This window comes from Lathyrus oleraceus, chromosome 6 (genome assembly GCF_024323335.1).
Source record: "Lathyrus oleraceus cultivar Zhongwan6 chromosome 6, CAAS_Psat_ZW6_1.0, whole genome shotgun sequence".
In the NCBI taxonomy this organism is placed as follows: domain Eukaryota; kingdom Viridiplantae; phylum Streptophyta; class Magnoliopsida; order Fabales; family Fabaceae; genus Lathyrus; species Lathyrus oleraceus.
Genome location: NC_066584.1, coordinates 327751225 through 327774578, shown reverse-complemented (window position 1 = coordinate 327774578; position 23354 = coordinate 327751225). Strand labels below are relative to the sequence as shown.

General features: G+C 38.9%; 2 protein-coding genes across 2 annotated transcripts; one reads left to right on the top strand and one right to left on the bottom strand.

The window, feature by feature from the left end:
• Positions 1–1226: 1226 nt before the first annotated feature.
• LOC127095483 (uncharacterized) lies at positions 1227–1826 on the top strand. Its single transcript, XM_051034164.1, has one exon. The coding sequence runs from the start codon at positions 1227–1229 to the stop codon at positions 1824–1826; it is 600 nt and encodes a 199-aa protein (XP_050890121.1).
• Positions 1827–18003: 16177 nt separating this feature from the next.
• Positions 18004–20208, bottom strand: LOC127097513 (probable pectinesterase/pectinesterase inhibitor 21). Its single transcript, XM_051036012.1, has 2 exons — positions 19085–20208; positions 18004–18997 (listed from the first exon to the last, which is right to left on the bottom strand). The coding sequence occupies exons 1-2, from the start codon at positions 20100–20102 to the stop codon at positions 18261–18263; spliced, it is 1755 nt and encodes a 584-aa protein (XP_050891969.1). The 5' UTR covers positions 20103–20208; the 3' UTR covers positions 18004–18260.
• Between the last annotated feature and the right edge of the window lie 3146 nt (positions 20209–23354).

Genomic DNA, 23354 nt, shown 5'->3' with positions numbered 1-23354 from the left:
ATACAAGTACCAAAAGTATTGACCTCTAGGGCTTACACCAACACAAACTACCCCCAATGGGTTGCCAACATCGTACCCGTGCCTAAGAAAGATGACAAGGTGCGCATGTGTGTGGACTATATAGACTTAAATAGGGCTATCCCGAAAGATGATTTCCACTACCTCACATCGATGTATTAGTGGATAACACAACCCAATTCTCTGTATTCTCCTTCATGGACGGTTTTTCTGGATATAACCAAATCAAAGTGGATCCAGAAGACATGGAGAATACGATGTTTATCACCCCGTAGGGAAAATTCTGCTACAAAGTTATGACGTTCGGTTTGAAGAGCGTTGGGACAACATATTAACGGTCTATGGTCACTCTCTTCCATGATATGATTCATAAAGAGATTAAAGTATACATCGACGATATGATTGCTAAGTCCTAAACAGAAGAAGAACACCTCACTCATCTGCAAAAGTTGTTTGAGAGGTTGTGAAAGTTCAGATTGAGACTTAATCCAAACAAATGCACGTTCGGGGTAAGATCTGACAAGTTGCTAGGTTTTATCGTGAGCCTGCATGGCATTGAAGTGGATCCCGACAAAGTTAAAGCCATATAAGCTATGCCTGCACCGAGAACGGAGTAAGAAGTTCGCGGCTTTTTAGGACAGTTGAACTACATAGTCAGGTTCATATCGCACCTGACTGCCACATGTGAACCAATCTTCAAGCTATTGCGAAAGAATCAAGTCGTTGAGTGGAATGAGAACTATCAAAGAGACTTTGAGAGGATAAAACCCTATCTCCAAGAGCCATCCATCTTGATGTCGCTGGTACCAGAAAGACCACTTATCATGTACTTGACAGTCCTGGAGGATTCCATGGGTTGTGTACTTGGTCATCATGAAGAATCAGGTAGGAAGGAACACGTCATTTACTACCTTAGCAAGAAGTTCACTGACTACGAGTCAAGATATTATTTGTTAGGGAAAACTTATTGCACCCTCGCTTGGGATGCCAAATGATTGAGGCAGTACATGGTGACACACACTACTCTATTGATCTCCAAAATGGATCCGGTAAAGTACATATTTGAAAAGCCTGTTCTAACCAGAAGGGTTGCCCGTTGGCAAGTGGTCTTGATCTAATACGACATTCAGTATGTCACACAAAAAGTCATCAAGGGGAGTGTATTGTCTAATTATTTGATCCATCAGCCAGTGGAGAACTATCAACCAATGAAGTTTGATTTCCCTGATGAGGACATCCTATTCATAAGGGATTGCAATATTCCTAGCCCCGAACCAGGATCGCGATGGACGCCCGCGTTCGATAATGCTTCCAATGCACGAGGCCATGGAGTAGGTGCAATCATTACTTCACCAACAGGATTTCATCTTCCATTTACCGCGAGATTATGCTTTGGTTGTACCAATAATATGGCAGAGTACGAAGCATGCATATTTGGTATCGAAGCGACGATCGATTTAAGGATCAAAATACTTGAGGTTTATGGGGACTCAACTCTCATCATCAGTCAAGTACGGAGAGACTTGGAAACCCGCGATCAGAAGTTGATTCCTTACAAGGAACATGTCTTGAAATTAATCCCTTACTTTGATGAAATCTCTTTTCATCATATTCCAAGGGAAAAAAATCAATTAGCAGACGCTCTTGCTACCTTAGCGTCCATGTTAAAGATCACATGGAAGAATGAGGCTCCCTCTATCAATATTGATCACCTGGACGAGCCTGCATACTGTCTGGCTACCGAGGAAGAGTCAGATGGAAAATGCATCAATCATAGACAAGAAAGCTTTGAGAAAGCTCTCATCTAAGTTTTTCTTGAGTGGAAATGTATTGTATAAATGAAGTTATGATCCAGTCTTGCTCAAATGCATGGACAGGCACGAAGTAGAACAAATTATAACTAATGGGCATGAAGGTTCGTTTTGGACACACTCTAGCGGGCATTCAATGGCTAAAAATATTCTCAGAGTAGGATACTACTGGTTGACTATGGAAATAGATTGTTTCTGTCATGTGCAGACTTGTCACAAATGCCAGATCTACGCTGACAGAATACACGTGCCTCTAGTACCTCTCAATGTAATTTCATCTCTGTGGCCCTTTGTTATGTGGGGCATTGATGTGATTAGGCGTATTGAACCAACTGCTTCGAATGTTCATAGGTTCATCATGGTTTCCATCGACTATTTTACCAAATGGGTAGAAGCTGCATCATACGCAAACGTCACCAAACAAGTGGTAGCCCGCTTTCTGAAACGAGACATCATCTGCCGTTATGGGATTCCCAACAAAATCATCACAGATAATGGTTTGAATCTTAATAATAAGATGATGAAAGAATTGTGCAAGAGTTTCAAGATTGAACATCACAATGCTTCACTCTATCGCCTGAAGATGAACGGTGCAGTAGAAGCAGCCGATAAGAATATAAAGAAGATTGTTCAGAAAATGGTGAAGACATACAAGGATTGGCATGATATGTTTCCCTTTGCACTACAAGGCTATCGTACTTCAGTACGAACCTCGACCGGGGAAACCCCCTTTTCTCTGGTATACGGCATGGAAGCGGTGCTCCCTATCGAAGTAGAGATCCCCTCTTTGAGAGTTCTGGAAGATGTCAAACTAGATGAAGCGAAATGGATTCAAGCTAGACTCGATCAATTGAACCTCATTGAAGAGAAACACATGACAACTCTATGTCATGGCCAACTTTATCAGAAGCAATTGAAGAAGGCCTTTGACAAGAGAGTGCATACTCGTAATATCCAAGTCGGTGACCTGGTACTCAAGAAGATCCTGCCTATCCACACAGATCCTCGGGGAAAGTCGACCCCCAATTATGAAGGATCAAAAGTTGTGAGAAAGGTTTTCTCAGGAGGAGCCTTGATCCTCTCAACTATGGACGGGGATGATCTGGCATCACCCATAAATGCAGACGCAGTCAAAAAATATTATGCCTAATATGTGACCCGCTAAGTTTACAACCCAAGGGGAAACTTAGGCAAAAATGGGCATTCCGGTGGACCACAAAAAGAAAAGATCCAGGAAAAAATTAGGGATATACAACAAAAGAATTTAAAACCCACTAAGTGTACCCCCCTCCCCCCTCTAGGGAAAGCTTAGGCAAAAAAGGGTATCCCGCTAGATCGAAAACCCGAAAGGACGATCCAGACAAAAGTTAGGGATTGACGGGCAAGGACCGTGTGTTGTTAAGGATCTGTAAATCCATCTTCCCAAGTGATGGAGACCAGAGCGAAGGGATCAATCCAATCACTCTCGACTGGGGAAAAGTACAAGGATTCAGAAGACATAATAAATATAGCATAATTGGACCTCAATGGAATTCCTAGGTTTTCTCATCGCCAATTTGTTTTATATTTTACTTTTGCGCAATTACCTCATTTAGGAATTGTTTTCTCATTGTAAACTCCCATTTACAGGCTCATTTCCAATCAATAAAATCTTCATTCAAAATTTCCTCATTTTTATTTTTCTGCTTGTGTGCAAAATATAACTGTTATTTTTACATAAACAATGCATTGAAAATTTTGGGGATAACAATAATAGCACTGAAATGAAAACCTTATCTTACATTGATCACAAAGTGTCTAAGGGTATAACCATGATGCCCAATTTGTTGCATACAACGCACAGAGAGATAAGATCATGAGGGTCCTTGGACCTAAGAGATTATGGGAATCGTGAGTCGCCATGGTGATCCCTCTCAGCGTATTCACTCACCAGTCTAGGGCGTCAGAAGATCCATAGCATGTTCTTTCTCCAGCAACAGCAGGAAGACAAGACGTTGGGAAGTCATGCTAGACACGTCCCACATCTTACGAATCAGAAGCCTTGCAACCCAAGCAAAATTTTCTTAGTATTCATTACACCATACCCAAACTTGGGGCATCTGTAGACCTTCATATCATTGCATTAACATGTCATCCATAATTCATATCATCACATTTGTGCATATCATCCAGCATATCATGAATCTCTCTAACAAGAAAGAAGCAAGCCCAAAACTCTCTTGGCACTACTCAATAGCCCATTTCCGTTGGCACCTTCCTCAAATCCAACCCTGTGAATAAACCTTTTTCAATACCCATAAAGTACAGTTCCGGTCGGAAAACCATTTGTAAGTTCAGTTATGTTCGCCAAACCACCCCCAGAGTCCCGTTCTGTTGACAATCTTCATTACAAATCCTTTATCAAGCCCAAGTCTTCGTATTTTTCCCTTCTATCCATCATCAAGCCCAAATCTCTGTATTTGGCTTTTCTATCCATCAAGCCCAAATCTTCGTATTTGGCCCTTTTATCCATCATCAAGCCCAAGTATTTGTATTTGGCCTCTCTACCCACCAAGCTCAAACTTTGTGTTGGCTTCCGTTCCTATTACCCCAGCAGTGTCAGACATACATAATATCAGACCTTCATGTGTGTCTTTGCAATTTGAATATGTTTGACCAAGCCTTTATATCCATCAAGCCCAAGTCTTTGCATTTGGCCCTTATATCCGTACAAACCCAAACTCCGTACTGACCTCTCCTCACTGTTTTTTCCTGGCACTATCAGTCACAAACACTATCAGACCTTCATGTGTGTCTTTTGCAAATTTGAATGTGTTTAACCAGTACCCCCATGTGAGTCTGAACTTTGTATTCACTGTTCACCACCTCCTTGAAAACGCGAAGGTGCGGGAAGTGAAACGTGTAACACCCCGATTATCGTTAGAATAATTTAAATATTATTTAATATGATTATTTGAAGGTAAAAAGGAATTATTAAATAATATTGGGAATTATTATTATTATTATTATAAGTGTTATTTATTTTAATAATAATTAAATAATAAAATAAGTGGAATATGAAGAGTGGAAGGGTAAAAGTGGAAATTGGATAGAAAAAGATTCCAAAGGAGAACTCAGAGTTGGTTTTTCACGTATTGTGTCTCAGAGTCAGAGAGAAAGGGAAACGCTGAAGAGAAAGAGAAAGAAGAGGAAAAAGCCAAAGATTACTCGGAGCTGCCTTCAATCCAAAGAGGTAAGGGGTCTGAACCTTATTAAACAATAATATGCTGAAATTGGGAAATATTGGGTGAACGAATTTGGGGTTTTTAGTCGAAGGAATTCGTAGAGATTTTATGTAATGATGTTAGGATTTGTAAAATCGAATAGGGGAATGATTCGTGTTAGATGATATGAGTGATTTTGTGTGAAATTGGGACTGTGAACGGTTGAATTGGACAGGTTCGTAGCAGAGAAAACCCATAGCAGATCTGGAAGACTGGATTCTGGTCATACGCGTATGGCACTAGGCAATACGCGTATGGGATGGCTTAGAAAAAAGGGTTTTGGCGCTGGTACGCGCCATACGCGTGTGATACGCGTATTCCTGGAGTGGTACGCGTATGGCGTATGCCATACGCGTATGAGTGAAGAGATGGAATTTTGAACGTGAAATGGTCTCTGGTGGTACGCGTATGGGGAAGTGATACGCGTAGCATACGCGTACGGGAATGGCCAATACGCGTATGGATTTGGCCAAGCGTGGGCAATACGCGTATGAGCATGGGCAATACGCGTATGGGCAGACTTGTGGTCTTTTCTAGCTGTTGTGGTGCAGTTTCGGTTGTTTAGGCTGAGCGAGGTAACTTAGCTGATGTATAGTATACGAGGGATCAATTCCCGTTGCTTGAGTGGTATAGATATTAGTAGTGTGCGATAATACTATGTTTGATTATGTGGCATGATGTGATATGCTCTTATGATAGAATGTGTTAATGATGATGATAATATGACTATATGATGCTGTTGTTGCTATGTTGATTATGATGAATGCTTGGTGTGCATGCATTCATGAAAGGCCGATGCCTAGTGATGAACGGACTGAGTTCCAATGATGTTGTTGACTCCGGGCTTGTTGAGAGGCTTGGTTCCTTGCGGGGAACTCGGATTCTATGGTGATGAATCTGGGAGTGGTGATCCTGTAGTGGTCACAAAATGGGTATACCGAGTCGTGTTGAGTCATGCATGGGTGTGTGCATTGCATTTGATGTGTTGTGTTGTTGATGTTCATGAGTTATTGATTATGATGATAATGATGAATTGTGTGGTATATGTGAAATATATTTAGGTTTATATTTCTGTCGTTATATTATTATTTAATAATGTAATTCTCACCCCTTCTGCATGTGTTTATGTTCATCTATGATGAGCAATGTGCAGATAAAGCGGAGTAGCTATTGTTGAGGTTCGAAGAATAAGTGTAGAGTTATTCTACAGAGTCGAGTCAAATGCTCTGGTCATGTGACACCGGGGTTATGGGATTCTATAGATAGTTGATTATTATTTATGTGGTTTATGATGACCAAATGTTGGGATGTTCATTGAGATAATGCTGAACCATTTTATGAATTGTTATATGCTGAATTAGAATAATTGTGTTGTTGTCCGCTGCGAAGTTTTAAATATTAAATAATATGTTTTATGTTGTAATGTAATGAGTGTTATGTTTTTATGAAATGTAAACTCTTCTACAGTGTTGTACTCTGATAATATATATAATTATGTCGTTTGGGTAGAAGGGTGTTACATTAGTGGTATCAGAGCCTGGTTAGTCCAGTCGAGTCATAATGTGAGGTTTTCCCTGTTGGTCAATTAGTGTAAATGACACTGTTGATATTTAACGGTTGTGGTTGTGTTGTGCAGAGTATGGCCGGAGAAAATGACCGTGCGATTGCTGAGGCTTTGACGGCTATGGCGCAGGCTATGCAGGCGCAGCAGAATCCGCCGGTCGACGAGTTTAGGAATTTGGGAAGGTTTCTGAAGAATAACCCTCCTACATTCAAGGGGCGCTATGATCCAGATGGTGCTCAGATTTGGCTGAAGGAAATTGAGAAGATTTTCCGGGTGATGACGTGTACTGAAGCACAGAAGGTGCAGTTTGGTACGCATATGCTATCTGAAGAGGCTGAAAACTGGTGGGATAACACTCGCCAGAGAATTGCAGTACCAGGTGCTGAGATGACTTGGGAAAGGTTCAAGACGGCCTTTCTAGAGAAATATTTTCCTGCTGATGTGCGATGTAAGAAGGAAATGGAATTCCTAGAACTGAAGCAGGGTAACATGTCTGTTGCTGACTACGCTTCGAAGTTTGAAGAACTGGTGCAGTATTGCCCTCACTATAATAATGCTGATGCTGAGGAATCCAAGTGTGTCAAGTTTGAGAATGGGTTGCGTCCAGAGATCAAACAAGGCATTGGTTACCAGGAGATTCGTAGGTTTCCTACACTGGTTAATAAGTGCCGGATATTTGATGAAGATAGCAAGGCTAGGACTGCTCACTACAAGAGTCTGAGTGAGAAGAAGAATAAGGATCGTGGTAGTCCTTATACATCTCCGAATGGTAAAGGTAAACAGAAAGTGGTAGATGAGAAGAAGCCAAGTGGGGGAGGATCTTCCATAGCTGGTAAATGTTTCAAGTGTGGCGAGCCAGGCCACCGTGCTGATAGCTGTACCAAGAAAGTGCTGAGATGTTTCCGATGCGGTCAGGCTGGTCATAGAGTTACTGAATGTAAGGATGCTGGTCCGACATGTTTTAATTGTGGCGAGAAGGGCCATATCAGTTCGCAGTGCTCGAAACCGAAGAAGGCGGCTACTGCAGCTCATACTACTGGTAGGGTGTTTGCTCTGAGTGGGACTGAAGCTCCTAAAGAAGATAATCTGATTAAAGGTACTTGCTTGATTAATAACGTTGAATTACTTGCTATTGTTGACACTGGTGCTACTCATTCGTTTATTTCGTATGAGTGTGCGACCAGGATTGGTATGATTACGTCGTCCCTAGGCGGAAGTATGGTGATAGATACTCCTGCTAATGGTTCTGTGAAGACTTCTGTTGTCTGTCGAGATTGTCATTTGACGATCTTTGAGAGGGAGTTCATGGTGGATTTGGTGTGCTTACCCTTGCACCAAGTTGATATTATCCTGGGAATGAATTGGCTAGGATTCTATGGCGTGTTCATCGACTGCTATAGGAAGACGGTGCGGTTTTCTGAAGTTGGTGAGAATGATGAGGCAAGATTTCTATCTGCTAGGCAGATAGGGGATTTGGTGAAGGATGAAGCTCAGATATTCGCTTTATTTGCGTCTCTGCAAGCGGATAAGAAAGTGGTGAGTGTAGAATTGCCTGTTGTCTGTGAATTTCAGGATGTGTTTCCGGAGGATGTAAGTGATTTACCTCCAGAACGTGAAGTCGAATTTGCCATTGACTTAGTACCAGGTACGTGTCCAGTGTCGATGTCTCCTTATAGAATGTCGGCAACTGAATTAGTTGAATTGAAGAAGCAACTTGAGGAATTGCTTGAGAAGAAGTTTGTGCGTCCAAGTGTTTCTCCTTGGGGTGCACCAGTATTGTTAGTGAAGAAGAAAGAAGGTACGATGAGGTTGTGTGTCGATTATCGACAGTTGAATAAGGTGACTATCAAGAATCGGTATCCATTGCCGAGGATTGATGATTTGATGGACCAGTTGGTTGGAGCTCATGTTTTCAGTAAGATTGATTTGCGGTCGGGTTATCATCAGATCCGAGTGAAGTCAGATGATATTGCGAAGACTGCTTTCCGTACGAGGTATGGTCATTATGAATACACTGTGATGCCGTTCGGTGTGTCTAATGCTCCAGGTGTGTTTATGGAATATATGAATCGTATATTTCATCCGTACCTTGATAATTTTGTTGTGGTGTTCATAGATGATATATTGATATATTCTAAGACGGAAGAAGAGCATACAGGACATCTGAGAATTGTTTTGCAGGTGTTAAGGGAAAAGAAATTATATGCAAAGTTATCTAAATGTGAGTTCTGGTTGAAGGAAGTGAGTTTCCTTGGCCATGTGATTTCGAGTGGTGGGATTTCTGTTGATCCTGCTAAAGTGGATGCTGTATTACAGTGGGAGACTCCGAAGTCTGCTACTGAGATACGCAGTTTTCTGGGGTTGGCTGGTTATTATCGCAGATTCATTGAGGGCTTCTCTAAGTTGGCATTGCCGTTGACGCAGTTGACTAAGAAGGGTCAAGTGTATGTGTGGGATGCAGCTTGTGAAGCGAGTTTTGTTGAGTTGAAGAAGCGGTTGACCAGTGCTCCAGTGTTGATCTTGCCTAATCCTGGTGAGTCCTTCGTTGTTTATTGTGATGCTTCTTTGATGGGTCTTGGTGGTGTTTTGATGCAGAATGGTAAAGTTGTAGCTTATGCTTCTAGACAGTTGAGAGTTCATGAGAGAAATTATCCTACGCATGATCTAGAACTTGCAGCTGTTGTATTTGTGTTGAAAATGTGGAGGCATTATCTGTATGGTTCCAGATTCGAAGTGTTCAGTGATCACAAGAGTCTGAAGTATCTGTTTGATCAGAAAGAGTTAAATATGAGGCAGAGAAGGTGGTTAGAATTACTGAAGGATTTTGACTTTGAATTGAGTTATCATCCCGGTAAGGCTAATGTAGTTGCAGATGCACTGAGTAGAAAGTCTCTACATATGTCTATGATGATGGTTCGGGAGCTTGAGTTAATTGAACAGTTCCGTGATATGAGTTTGGGTTGTGAAGTTTCCGCTGATAGTGTAAAGTTGGGTATGCTGAAGTTGACTAGTGGAATTCTGGAAGATATTCGGAATGGTCAGCAAGTTGATGTCGCTCTAGTTGATCATATTACTATGGTTAACCAGGGTAATGGTGGTAATTTTGAGATTGATGAGAATGGCATCCTGCGATTTAAAGGTAGAGTTTGTGTTCCTGAGGTGTCTGAATTGAAAAAGAGTATTCTTGAAGAGGGCCATAGGAGTGGGTTGAGTATCCATCCAGGTGCAACTAAAATGTATCAAGATTTGAAGAAGTTGTTTTGGTGGGCTGGTATGAAAAGAGATGTTGCTAAGTTTGTGTATGCCTGTTTGACTTGTCAGAAGTCAAAGATTGAACATCAGAAACCGGCAGGTATGATGCAACCTTTGAAGATTCCTGAATGGAAGTGGGATAGCATTTCCATGGATTTTGTGACGGGATTGCCGAGGACGGTGAAGGGTAATGATTCTATTTGGGTGATTGTGGATCGGTTGACTAAGTCGGCGCATTTCTTGCCGATGAAGATTAATCACTCTTTAGAGAAGTTGGCGGAGTTGTATATTGAAGAGATAGTGAGGCTGCATGGTATTCCATCCAGTATTGTGTCTGATAGAGATCCCAGATTTACTTCTAGATTTTGGGAAAGTTTGCAGAAAGCGTTGGGGACTAAGTTGAGGTTGAGTTCGGCTTATCATCCTCAGACTGATGGTCAGACTGAAAGAACTATCCAATCCTTGGAGGATTTGTTGAGGGCTTGTGTGTTGGAGCAGAATGGTTCTTGGGATAGTTATTTGCCGTTGGTGGAGTTTACTTATAATAATAGTTTTCATGCTAGTATCGGTATGGCTCCATATGAAGCATTGTATGGTAGGAGGTGTAGAACTCCATTGTGTTGGTATGAGTCAGGTGAGAGTGTTGTACTCGGACCTGAGATTGTGCAGCAGACGACTGAAAAGGTTAAGATGATTCAGGAGAAAATGAAGATTTCTCAGAGTCGTCAGAAGAGTTATCATGATAATAGGAGAAAGGCACTTGAGTTCCAAGAGGGAGATCATGTGTTCTTGAGAGTTACTCCGACGACAGGTGTGGGTAGAGCTTTAAAGTCTAAAAAGCTTACTCCGAGGTTTGTGGGTCCGTATCAGATTTTGAAGAGAGTTGGGGAAGTGGCGTATCGAATAGCTTTACCGCCGTCGCTTTCTAATCTGCATGATGTGTTTCATGTATCTCAGTTGAGAAAATATATTGTGGATCCTTCGCATGTTGTTCAGTTAGATGACATCCAGGTGAGGGATAATTTGACCGTTGAGGTGTTGCCAATTCGGATAGATGACCGAGAAGAGAAGACCCTGAGAGGTAGGAAGATCGCTCTAGTGAAAGTTGTTTGGGGAGGTCCAGCTGGTGAGAGCTTGACTTGGGAGCGTGAAGATCAGATGAAGGAGTCGTATCCGGCTCTATTTGCTTGAGGTATGTTTTCGAGGACGAAAACTCTTTTAGTGGGGGAGAGTTGTAACACCCCGATTATCGTTAGAATAATTTAAATATTATTTAATATGATTATTTGAAGGTAAAAAGGAATTATTAAATAATATTGGGAATTATTATTATTATTATTATAAGTGTTATTTATTTTAATAATAATTAAATAATAAAATAAGTGGAATATGAAGAGTGGAAGGGTAAAAGTGGAAATTGGATAGAAAAAGATTCCAAAGGAGAACTCAGAGTTGGTTTTTCACGTATTGTGTCTCAGAGTCAGAGAGAAAGGGAAACGCTGAAGAGAAAGAGAAAGAAGAGGAAAAAGCCAAAGATTACTCGGAGCTGCCTTCAATCCAAAGAGGTAAGGGGTCTGAACCTTATTAAACAATAATATGCTGAAATTGGGAAATATTGGGTGAACGAATTTGGGGTTTTTAGTCGAAGGAATTCGTAGAGATTTTATGTAATGATGTTAGGATTTGTAAAATCGAATAGGGGAATGATTCGTGTTAGATGATATGAGTGATTTTGTGTGAAATTGGGACTGTGAACGGTTGAATTGGACAGGTTCGTAGCAGAGAAAACCCATAGCAGATCTGGAAGACTGGATTCTGGTCATACGCGTATGGCACTAGGCAATACGCGTATGGGATGGCTTAGAAAAAAGGGTTTTGGCGCTGGTACGCGCCATACGCGTGTGATACGCGTATTCCTGGAGTGGTACGCGTATGGCGTATGCCATACGCGTATGAGTGAAGAGATGGAATTTTGAACGTGAAATGGTCTCTGGTGGTACGCGTATGGGGAAGTGATACGCGTAGCATACGCGTACGGGAATGGCCAATACGCGTATGGATTTGGCCAAGCGTGGGCAATACGCGTATGAGCATGGGCAATACGCGTATGGGCAGACTTGTGGTCTTTTCTAGCTGTTGTGGTGCAGTTTCGGTTGTTTAGGCTGAGCGAGGTAACTTAGCTGATGTATAGTATACGAGGGATCAATTCCCGTTGCTTGAGTGGTATAGATATTAGTAGTGTGCGATAATACTATGTTTGATTATGTGGCATGATGTGATATGCTCTTATGATAGAATGTGTTAATGATGATGATAATATGACTATATGATGCTGTTGTTGCTATGTTGATTATGATGAATGCTTGGTGTGCATGCATTCATGAAAGGCCGATGCCTAGTGATGAACGGACTGAGTTCCAATGATGTTGTTGACTCCGGGCTTGTTGAGAGGCTTGGTTCCTTGCGGGGAACTCGGATTCTATGGTGATGAATCTGGGAGTGGTGATCCTGTAGTGGTCACAAAATGGGTATACCGAGTCGTGTTGAGTCATGCATGGGTGTGTGCATTGCATTTGATGTGTTGTGTTGTTGATGTTCATGAGTTATTGATTATGATGATAATGATGAATTGTGTGGTATATGTGAAATATATTTAGGTTTATATTTCTGTCGTTATATTATTATTTAATAATGTAATTCTCACCCCTTCTGCATGTGTTTATGTTCATCTATGATGAGCAATGTGCAGATAAAGCGGAGTAGCTATTGTTGAGGTTCGAAGAATAAGTGTAGAGTTATTCTACAGAGTCGAGTCAAATGCTCTGGTCATGTGACACCGGGGTTATGGGATTCTATAGATAGTTGATTATTATTTATGTGGTTTATGATGACCAAATGTTGGGATGTTCATTGAGATAATGCTGAACCATTTTATGAATTGTTATATGCTGAATTAGAATAATTGTGTTGTTGTCCGCTGCGAAGTTTTAAATATTAAATAATATGTTTTATGTTGTAATGTAATGAGTGTTATGTTTTTATGAAATGTAAACTCTTCTACAGTGTTGTACTCTGATAATATATATAATTATGTCGTTTGGGTAGAAGGGTGTTACAAAACGCATCATGAAAACGAAAATGCAAAACTCATCCGAATTTAGCACTCACAACTCTATGAATCCATGAGTTAGCAATGAAGAACGTCTTCTTCAATTCTTTTGGCAGAATCACATTGAATAACCACTACCTGCATAACGAAAATGATAACTAAATAAACAAATTGCTTCTTCTTCCTCTTGATTGAACCATACATCATTGTCTTCATCGAACCGATTCTGCAAATCACCTTCATAACAAATGAATTGCAATACAACATCACCATAACAATTCTGCAACAGACTCAACCGAACGATCACAAATCACCACGAAGCGTAACAGGAGCAAATTGATAACAGAAGCAAGATGAAGAAGATCAATTAATTGGGAGATTGAGATACCAGAGTTAGATTTGACGTCGCCGATGAAGCCATCTCCTTCGCCATTGTCGGTAGGATCTCTTGTTCTCTTCGCTTCGATCGATTTGTTCGTTGTGGTGTGAGTCATATTCGGATCTCGTTCAGCTTTCGTTCGTTTGATTCTCTCCGTGTGATGAGCAACTCGCGATAGCTCTGATTGGATGGTTGTTGTCTCGTTTCGGGCATGTTAGGAGAGGCGGAACGGAGACGGAGCAAGGAGTATGGCCGCGTGGAAGCCCTGCCATCGACGAAGGAAGCCGACACGGCCAGGTCCTTTGCGGCCTTTTGTTCCTCCATCGGCCAATGTTGAGTGTGAAAGTGAAGAAGGGAGGGAACCTGGTGTTCCTTCTCATCATTTCACTATTGGGCCTCACTTGAGCCTAATTAAGTTTTCTTTGGTTACTTCGCACCCACTCCACTGGCCGGTGCACCCTTTCCTGCTTGGGCTTGGGAGGCACTAGGCCCATACTGATTTGTTTATTTTGTTAATTAGAACTTGATTTTGCTAATTTGGATTTTAATGGTTGTTAATTAGATTTATATGTTGTTAATTAGATTTGTTTGATTTTTGAATAATTTTTGTTAATGGATTGATTTTTTTAGAATTTTATTTTTTGTTAATTGTTTGAAATTTTAGAATTCCATTTTAATATTAGAATTTCAATTTGATATTAATAATGGTTTTGCTTTTAGAATTTTAATTTGGTCTTTTATTTTGATATATGTTTGATAATATTAGATTTGGTTTGATATTAGAATTTGATTTGGATTTAATATTTGGTATTGATGTTGAATGTCTTATTATATTATTTTGATTCAATTAATCCTAACATCTAACTCTTTACATTTCCGCACTCTAACTTTTAATTTTTTATACCTAACTTCTAACACTTTATTTTTTATCATTTTATTTGTTTTATACCATAATTGTGCATCCATCATCATTATTCACTTCATCTTAATAATCAACTTAAAATGGACTAAACATAAAAAATGAAAAAAGACTTAATTAAGACATAAGCATGGACAATGGACATTGGACCATGGACTTAGAGATTTCTATTAGGACCTTTGCGTTGGACCTTGGACAAATGATTGACCCAAGCACGGAAGGAGCATTCATGGTATCTACAACAAAGAAGCAAACGAGTTGTAACATCTTTATGCACTTTCTAGCTTAGGACACAATTGTACACACAATGCTTTCTCTTGGGCTATCTGACAATGAGACCTTTTATTTCCTGTAATCCCTTGTATTTTCCATGTATCCCCCTCCCCTTTTGGATGTACTTTTCTACTCGCTTTCCTTGTCTTGTTATTGCTTGTTAGCTATCCATTAGACATTAGGGGCGCTCACTATTTCATAATCAATTAGCAAAATTTTGATCCAATGTCAAGTGGTACTTTCTTAAATCAAACTCAAAAACATAATAAGAGACTATTACGATTGTATGTCACGAGCCTTGAGCGATAAAGAAGGGATGATGATGAAGTTTCCCTACACTCGTTCTGAATGCTTTGAACACAAGACGTTTGGCTTGGTAGTTCGAGGTAATCACCTTTATGCATAGTCTTTAGTGCAATACGAAGTCAAGAAAACTTTCTTCAAAACCTAAAAACAACATCAACTGATCAAACCTTTTGTTTTAGCCTTAGGGCATCGCATCGAAAACCCTTTTTTCAAGGTATAAAATCAATAAAACAAACAAATACTTTGTACCAACGAACTACGGGGCTCCTTTTCTCACTTCAACAAGTGAGCATACGTAGGCACGAGGACCGAAATCCTTGCCGAGCACACTAATTTAAAATCCATCTCCACTTTGCAAACCTTTATCAAGTAAGCATTAAGATAACAACACACACTCAAGTGTAAACATCCTACATGGTTCCCATGGAGTACCATGGATGTGAGGGGTGTTAATACCTCCCCCTTGCATAACCGACTTCCGAACTGTTCGTGGTTGCGATGATCATTCTTTGGGGTTTTCTCGATATTTTCCTTTTCCCTTGGAATAAATAAAAACTGATGGCGACTCTGTATTTTTCGCGTAGCAACACCGATTATATTAGTAGTGTTAATTATTCTGGTCTTTTATATTTTGATTTTTGACTTAGGGAGTAAGCTAACCTAAATCTATAAATAGAGGGAGTATCCCCTATTCTTGAAATAACTCATAACATTGTATTCACAGAATTTTGCAGTTGTAAAGTGAATAAAGAAGGTTTCCACGAAAAACTCTCAGAAAATATTCTTCTTCTTATCCAACATTCTTTTCTTTTCTTTCTCAATCGTTCTTTTCTTTTCATTATCATGCATGATTGATAACAATCTTTTTCATCAAGATTGATAGAAATTCTCTATAGGTTGTGGTGGATTTCCAACATAAATGACAACATACATGGTATACCTTGTTTGAAGTGGCATTTCAGTAAGTTACAATAAACCTGCTCAACCTTCAGTATAGCTCAATTAAACCACATTAGAACATTTAGAAATATATAAAAATTATTTTCCGAGTTGACATGCATGAAGACTAAAACAACTATGTAGGTTTATTATTAAACAACCATTACTTTCCTACGAACTATCAGATAACCATATGAAAGGAAAGAAACATAAAATAAACCAATAAAAAACAAAACTCAGAATTTAATTTAAAATTGAAAACTATAAATATAAAATACAAATACCTCCCTTGGATTGCCTCAAAGTAGTACTCGTTTAACTTTATTAGCTTGACGCCCCATCATCCATGTTAGGATGGATACTTCATCTTTCAAATCTTGTTGTTTTTCTTTTTCTAGACAAAGAAATTATCTTCTCTAGAGATAATTCCACTTTTTGCAACAAGTTGCTCCATATTTTTATAACCTTACTTCGATGTCGTTTTTTCTTTTTTCTCTTGCCTTTTGGAATGAATCTTTGAGTTTTTCTACTCGGTGGTGCTAAAGGATATGACACCATTTGAGATGATATTCTTGAGGCTTTTTTATTGTGGTAGTCTATGAATTTGACTTTCTACACATTTTTTCATCATGCCTACTTGATAGCGAATATCTTTTTCTCCTTTTTGCTTCATGGTTTCAATCACATTCTATATTATTTCATCGTCATAAATTTTTAAAGTGAGTGTACCTTTTTCCAAATAGATATTGCATCGAATTTTAAGCAAGAGTCAACCAAGAATGAGAGGCATCTTTAATCTTCAGGCATATCGACGATCACAAAATCAAAAGCTAAAATTTTCTATTATAACCAACACGTCTTCTGCTATCCCATATGAATACTTTGTGCAGTGATATGCACATTTCAAATTCATCCTTGTATCGCTGATCTTTCCAATACTAAGCTTTTGATAGACCGACATTGTCATCACTCTCACACTACTGTGTGATATTGTGACAGATCCGAGATTTTTCCGTTTGATGGGAATTTTCCTACCCTGTAATATTGTATTACACTTCTAAGTAAAGGTTATTGACTCATCTCTAACTGTTCTCTTTTTAGAGATTATATCTTTGGGATAAAGCAATCAAATTTAGAATCAATGGTGTTGTATATGATTGTGAGCATGTGGAGGCAATTAGGTGTCTGGAAGCTAGAGATGAAGAAGGGAAATTCAAATGGATGTTATTAATAGTAGTGCACCATGAATATTCTATCCCGGAAGTGGTAGCCTTTCAAAAATGAGGGGCTTGAGTCAATGAATTTATAAAGGCAAGTTTGACGTTTGTGTGCTGCATGAGACAAAAGTTCAGAAGGTTGAGGCGAAAAACGTTTTCCTCTTTGGGAGAGCAATGATTTGGAGTGGTCTTACAAATGCGCTTCAGGTAAATCAGAGGCCCCTTCTTATCATTTGGAAACTAGGGTTTTTTATACTGTAACATCAACTTTTGTAGTAAGGGTTTTGTGGGGATTAATGTGAGTTTGAAATGTTTGAATAGAGATGTTTTTGTAATCATTGATTTGGAGGTGGAAGCAGCTGTTAAGGATTTAAATGATGTATATCATTTAGTTGTCACTGATGGTATGGAGAAAATTCCTTGCTGTTTGACTGATAGAAGAACTTTGGCTCCTAAAAAAGTTTGGCATGTAATACAACAAAAAGAGAGCATTTTCAAACAAGAGTCTAGGCATAAGTGGATCAAAGGGGGAGATTCTAACTTTAAGTTTTTTCACAATGTTATAAAGTCTGGATTTAGAAGAAATGACATTGTAGGTCTAAATATGGGTAGAGGAAGGATTACTCAAGTGGGTAAGGTTAAAATGGAGATTATGAATCATTTTGAGAAAAGATTCAAAGAACCTTTGACTGCTAGACCTCTTTTGGAGGGTGTTGAGTTCGAGAGGATCTAACTAATATTCCTATATACTTTTTCTGAAGCTTTTGGATAGCACTATATTGAGCTTTATGGCTCACTAGGAATGATCTTTTATTTTAATGAGGGATGTTTATTGTGAAGGACAGGTGTCTCGACTGATAATTTATGGATTCATATAATTTTGTTAAATTCAAAATCGAAGTTTCAATTTTATTTTACAACCCAAATGATATGATTGAAATTGAAATTTGGTATTATAGTTCTAACATTCATTTCTGATTCCAATGCAAAATAGCTTATGGAATAAATAAAATTCGCAAAACAGACTCGGTTGAAAAACCACAAAAAGATGCATGAACTTACATCAAATGCAAAGCTATGAATCTCTTGGGAAAAAATAAGAACATCCTCTTTAGAATTATTGAATGGTATCAAAATGACACAATGAATGGATCAACAAAAGTAATAATGAAATTATAGATACTCTTTTGTAAATCACACACTATCGAAATCACCATGTAAGCACTGTCTTTTTGTGCCTATGGTGGTCAGGAATAGATGAAAAGAAAGGAACTCCAGTTTCTTCAATCCAGTCACTTCCATGGAAGAATTTGGATGGTGCAAACCAACGTGCAGCCTTTGAGTTAAGGTTCCATATTCCAGCCCAGTGCACACGCTTTGACTTGTCTGAACCAGGTCCATAGTTATGATATTCAGCGTAGAAGCAAGTGTCCATGCCGGAGAACCCTTCAGGTGTTTGCCATGGCATATAACCGTCGGGGTGAATCAAATCATCGATGAAGGTATCCATGAAGATGGTTCTAGAGAAATTCTTCCATGGACGAGCAAGGTAGGCCTTGTGGTCGAATCTGACCGGGTAGAACTCGGGATCAGCAACAATGGAGCCTCCTTGAATGACTATGGCTGATGGCTGGAATCTTTCCTTCCTTCCTTGTGCTGTCACAATGCATTGTTGGTTTGCCATAGGCTTCCTGACCACGAATTTGCAGTTTTGGAACACGGACAAGGCATTACCAAAGATGAAATCAATGGTACCGGAAATGGTGCAATCACGGTAGAATTGACGCATGGTGTGTACGTAAAGTGTATCTTGATATCCATCCATTGAGCAATTGAAGAAGATGGACTTATCTCCTTGAACTCTTAATGCCACGGCTTGATGTTTGTGGGCACCGGCGGAGTTTTCAAAACCCATATTGATAGCGGTAAAATGATCACCTTGAATAGCTGCAACCATATATAGGATAGTTTAAAATTACATATAATAAAGATTATACAGAAATAGAAGATAAACGAAAGGAGCCATAAACATACCAACTGAGGCAGTTTTGTAAGTGTTAACACCGTCGATAAAGTTTTTGCTGCCAGTGATTCTTGACTTCTGGCCACCATCACCAAGAAACACAACATAGGTCATATGCTTGCCAACTTCAACATACTCGTTATAAACACCCTCCTTAATGTAGATGAAAAATGGTTTTTCGCTCTTCTCAGGAACCTTCAACAAAGCCTCGTTGATGGTCTTAACATCACCGGTACCATCCAAAGCGACGGTAACATTAGGCTTAAGTTTGAATGAGCTTGTCTTAGCATCAAGGAGCATGCGATGTTCACTGACCCATGAAGGTGTATCGGTGTCAAGAAGACGACGTCCAAATATTTTTGTGACGTTCCAGCTGGTAACAGTGTCAGCAAAATCTGAAATGATGGCGAGAGCATTGCTACTCATGTGCATGCTTGATGTCAATATGTCTTTCATCTTCTTACCAGCATCAGTAGTAGTGTTCTGAAATCCATCCACACATGTGTCCATGTATGTAACCGCACCATTGAGCCAAACCTTCAAATTCATGAGAATTCGGTCAATATCTTTAAGATCAAACTGGTCAATTCCATCCATTGCTCGGGCGAATTCTCCAATGGAAAGATCCATAAGTTGCTTGCAAGTGTCAATAGCATCCTTTGATCTAGGATCCTTCTCAACTTCATGCATAAGATCAGTTGCCTTGATTTGTTCACCAATTTTCTTCATGGTAACATTGAATGCTATTTTAATGAGTTCTTTCGGGTCGGTAACATTCCCTGCCTCAGCTTCTGCTGTGAGAGTATCCACACATTCCTTCTTGTAATCAGTGGGTTGACAAATGGATTGCACAGCTCTCATTGTAGACGAAACATGGTTTTTTCTATTATTTTCAATATCGTCGTCGAAACCATTTTGGTTACGATTGGCGCCAACAGTGACTGCAATAACCATAGCCACCAACAACAAGCTAGATACACCAATTATGGCGATTCTTCTTCCTTTCTGTGCATCACCACCCTCTGCCATTTTTAGAAGATTAGCTTAACACAAAAACAAACAATAAAAGGAAGAAGAGATAATTGGCTTGTGAGGATGCAGTTATCCTCAGCCAAAGATCTCAGATGAATGTGACCCTGAGGATTAACATGCAATGTTGAAACTTATTTATACTCACGGAAATGGTTTCATATGTGGTGTGTAGCTATTCGTTTCTACAAATAGTAAAACACGGAAGCCACACAATTTTTATGGTTAAATCATTACTTGACTAATTAAACTTAAACTATTTTTAGTTAATTCTAATTCAAACTCGTTCTTAATAGGAGTTAAACTCGGGAACCATTACATCTCATATATTCTTTCATAATTGTCTATTCTTGATAAAATCTATGATAAATTTTCATAATTAAGTGTTTATGAAAATTTGCATAAATAATATTTTGATTTTGATTATTGTTTATGAATATATCTTCTCTAAGATAAATATGAGTATTTATTTCATATATTTTACACATGAGATTTTAATATTGTTTTTTTTATTATAAAATATATTTATTTAATCTTGACGGTAGATATAATATACATTTTTGAGATGTATATATTTTGGAGATATATTTTATTACTAATTTGAGTTGACTAATTATTTTCTTAAATTATATTGTTAGTATTCAATTTTGTCCAATTTTTAATAAATAAATATTTTTACATTTTAGATTTAATTTATAGTTATAACAATAAAATATGTATATGTGGTTTATTGTTTGAGGAAATTTTGTTTTTTAATTTTTATATATATGAATTGTTTCATTCGGACAAAACGACCTACAAATTAATTATGGTCTAATCTAGAGCTCTGCCCATTCAAATTGACGAACATGTCTATTCTCACTAATGAGTCTCCCACAAAAGTCATACATATCGCTCATCTCAATCATTGGAATACATCCAATAGTTTTTCACATAAGGGGTCACGTTCATCAGGGGTGGTTCTAATCATCTTCATATATAAGTATGACTTCGTGTCCCACAAAGGTATAACACATTATATATTTGCAAGTTTCTCCTATCCGACTTCACTAACTTGAGTTAAAGTGATAATCTTGCAGGTACACCGCTATCTTCTTTCATCAAAGACATTTACCACCGTATCAGAGACCTTCCAGTATCGACTTCACCAACATACTACTAATTTTCTATTCCACGTCAGAATAATGGTGTCATCTGTGGGAATCGTCTCTTGATTCTCATAAAATTCCATGTCAGCCTTCTTTGAACTTCTTGGTTGCACCTCCATAACCCTTTCACCCAACTGATTCGTTCATCATTAATATCCATAACCGTAAGTGATGATAGATCTTGAAGTGACTCGTTTTCCCTCTCTTCGCAATGATGCCTATATACCTGATGCCATCATATTGGTCCTCATCAACGCATCTAAAGAGTTGTCTCTTTTATATTTCTAACTCTTTCACTCATTGTGTCTCTCTAGATTTTGACCTTTTGATCGATTAGATAGTAAGCCTTTCAAGTCCTATAATCACTTTCACCTTTTCAACAATAATTATAAGGTCAAACATCGAAGCAGACTCTAGTTCCACTGTAGTTATGATTATCAGAGTCAGAGATGACTCAAAACCTCCAATGGATCTAGTAGCGTTTAGGGTGCAAGTGACAAACAAACTGGTTGCCAACCTCTATAGACTAATCGTAGTTCAGCTAGGAACATCCAACACAGTTATCTTGGATCCGTTATGATGGCTTCTCTGTTTGTCTTTAGCATAAATAATTCTCCCCTGATACCTTTATTATTGGAGGATTATCCCATCCGAAAGAATTCTGCAAAGAACTACGAATAGATACATCGTGGAGTTTGAAGCAGCAAGCTCAAAGGGAAGACTTTAACAGATGAAAGACATATCCTAGGGTTTATAGACAATGAGACCGTGGGAAATATTTCCAACGACGTATTTTTGTGGGTAATAATGTACGCAAAAAAAATTTAGAAGTTGGGCTTGAAAAAGGATAGGTTATCACCTTCGTGGGCACCAATCTACAAGCATTCATTGGTTTTGTAATGCATGGGCCAACATATAATTGGTGGTTACTCTTAGAAAAAGAATATATGTGAGGATAATAGACATATGCAGTTCATAGTAATCCCCTGTAAAAGTATTTATAGCTACCTCTTGGGAAAACCCTTATCAACGGAATTTGATATCGTCCCTTTCACCGTCCACCTGAAGATGAAATATCATAATGCTTGCGATGAACCAGTAACCACCCATGTTGACCTAACAAGTGCACATCAAATACATTAATCTCTAATAAATGATATGTTCTGTTCGGGAACCAAAAATGGATGTTCCGTTTTCACGTAGGAACCAGAAACAATAGGAGGTGGTTAACTGTTGATCTTGAACGGTGGCATCGATCTCTTCTATGGTGGTGTTGGGTGGATCTTCATGGTTATCACTCATAGTCAATTAAAGATTCAAGATGAGTAAGTTAAAATTGGAGATCATAGATTGTGTACATTCTCATATAGTGTGAATTGGTTTTATATGTAAGGTCGAGTAAAGTGGAATTTTGAGATGGATTGGGTCTTGGTTAATTAGGTCTTATGGCCGGTCCAGAATAAGATCCAACTATGACTAGCATCCAACAAAAAACTCTCTTATATGTGTCGCACCTCGAAAAAATGAGAACACGACCTAGCGAAATGCAACTGCACGCTCACAATGATGGACTGAACAGAGTCGCCACTGAACTTTATTTATTCCTAAAAAGGAAAGGAGAAATATCGATAAAACCCAAGAAAGAACGACAATGATTATGGTCGTCGCAACCAATATCAGGGTTCGGGAGTCGATTACGTAAGGGGAAATTATTAGCACCCCTCACGTCCGTTGTACTCAACGGGAACCGTTAGGTTATTTGTGCGCGTTAGTGTTAGTTTGAAATGTTAGGCTTCTCAAGTTATCAGGTAGGAAAGAAAGAATAGAAGAAAGAAGAATGTTTTTGTATTTTGCAACGAAGGGGACTAAACCAAAGTTTTTTATTAATGGGCTTGAAAAGATTTACAAATCCTACTCCTACGTATCTCCGGGTGCAATAGAGAACTCAAGGCTTACGTAGTTCTGGGTAGAAAATGTTTAGTTGTTGGTCGATTTTAGCGAACTCAAGGTGCAATAGAGAACTCAAGGCTTACGTCTCTTGAAGCAACCTCAGCCCATGGTCAAATACAATCAAGGAAAGTTCTTTAATTCATCATTTCATGCA

Excerpts from the sequence above, each read along its gene's own strand:
- LOC127097513 (XM_051036012.1), bottom strand. The coding sequence starts at position 20,102 with ATGGCAGAGGGTGGTGATGCACAGAAAGGAAGAAGAATCGCCATAATT. Across the intron at positions 18,998-19,084 it reads TTACAAAACTGCCTCAGTTG|CTATTCAAGGTGATCATTTT; the intron begins GTATGTTTATGG and ends ATATGGTTGCAG.
- LOC127095483 (XM_051034164.1), top strand. The coding sequence starts at position 1,227 with ATGAAGTTTGATTTCCCTGATGAGGACATCCTATTCATAAGGGATTGC.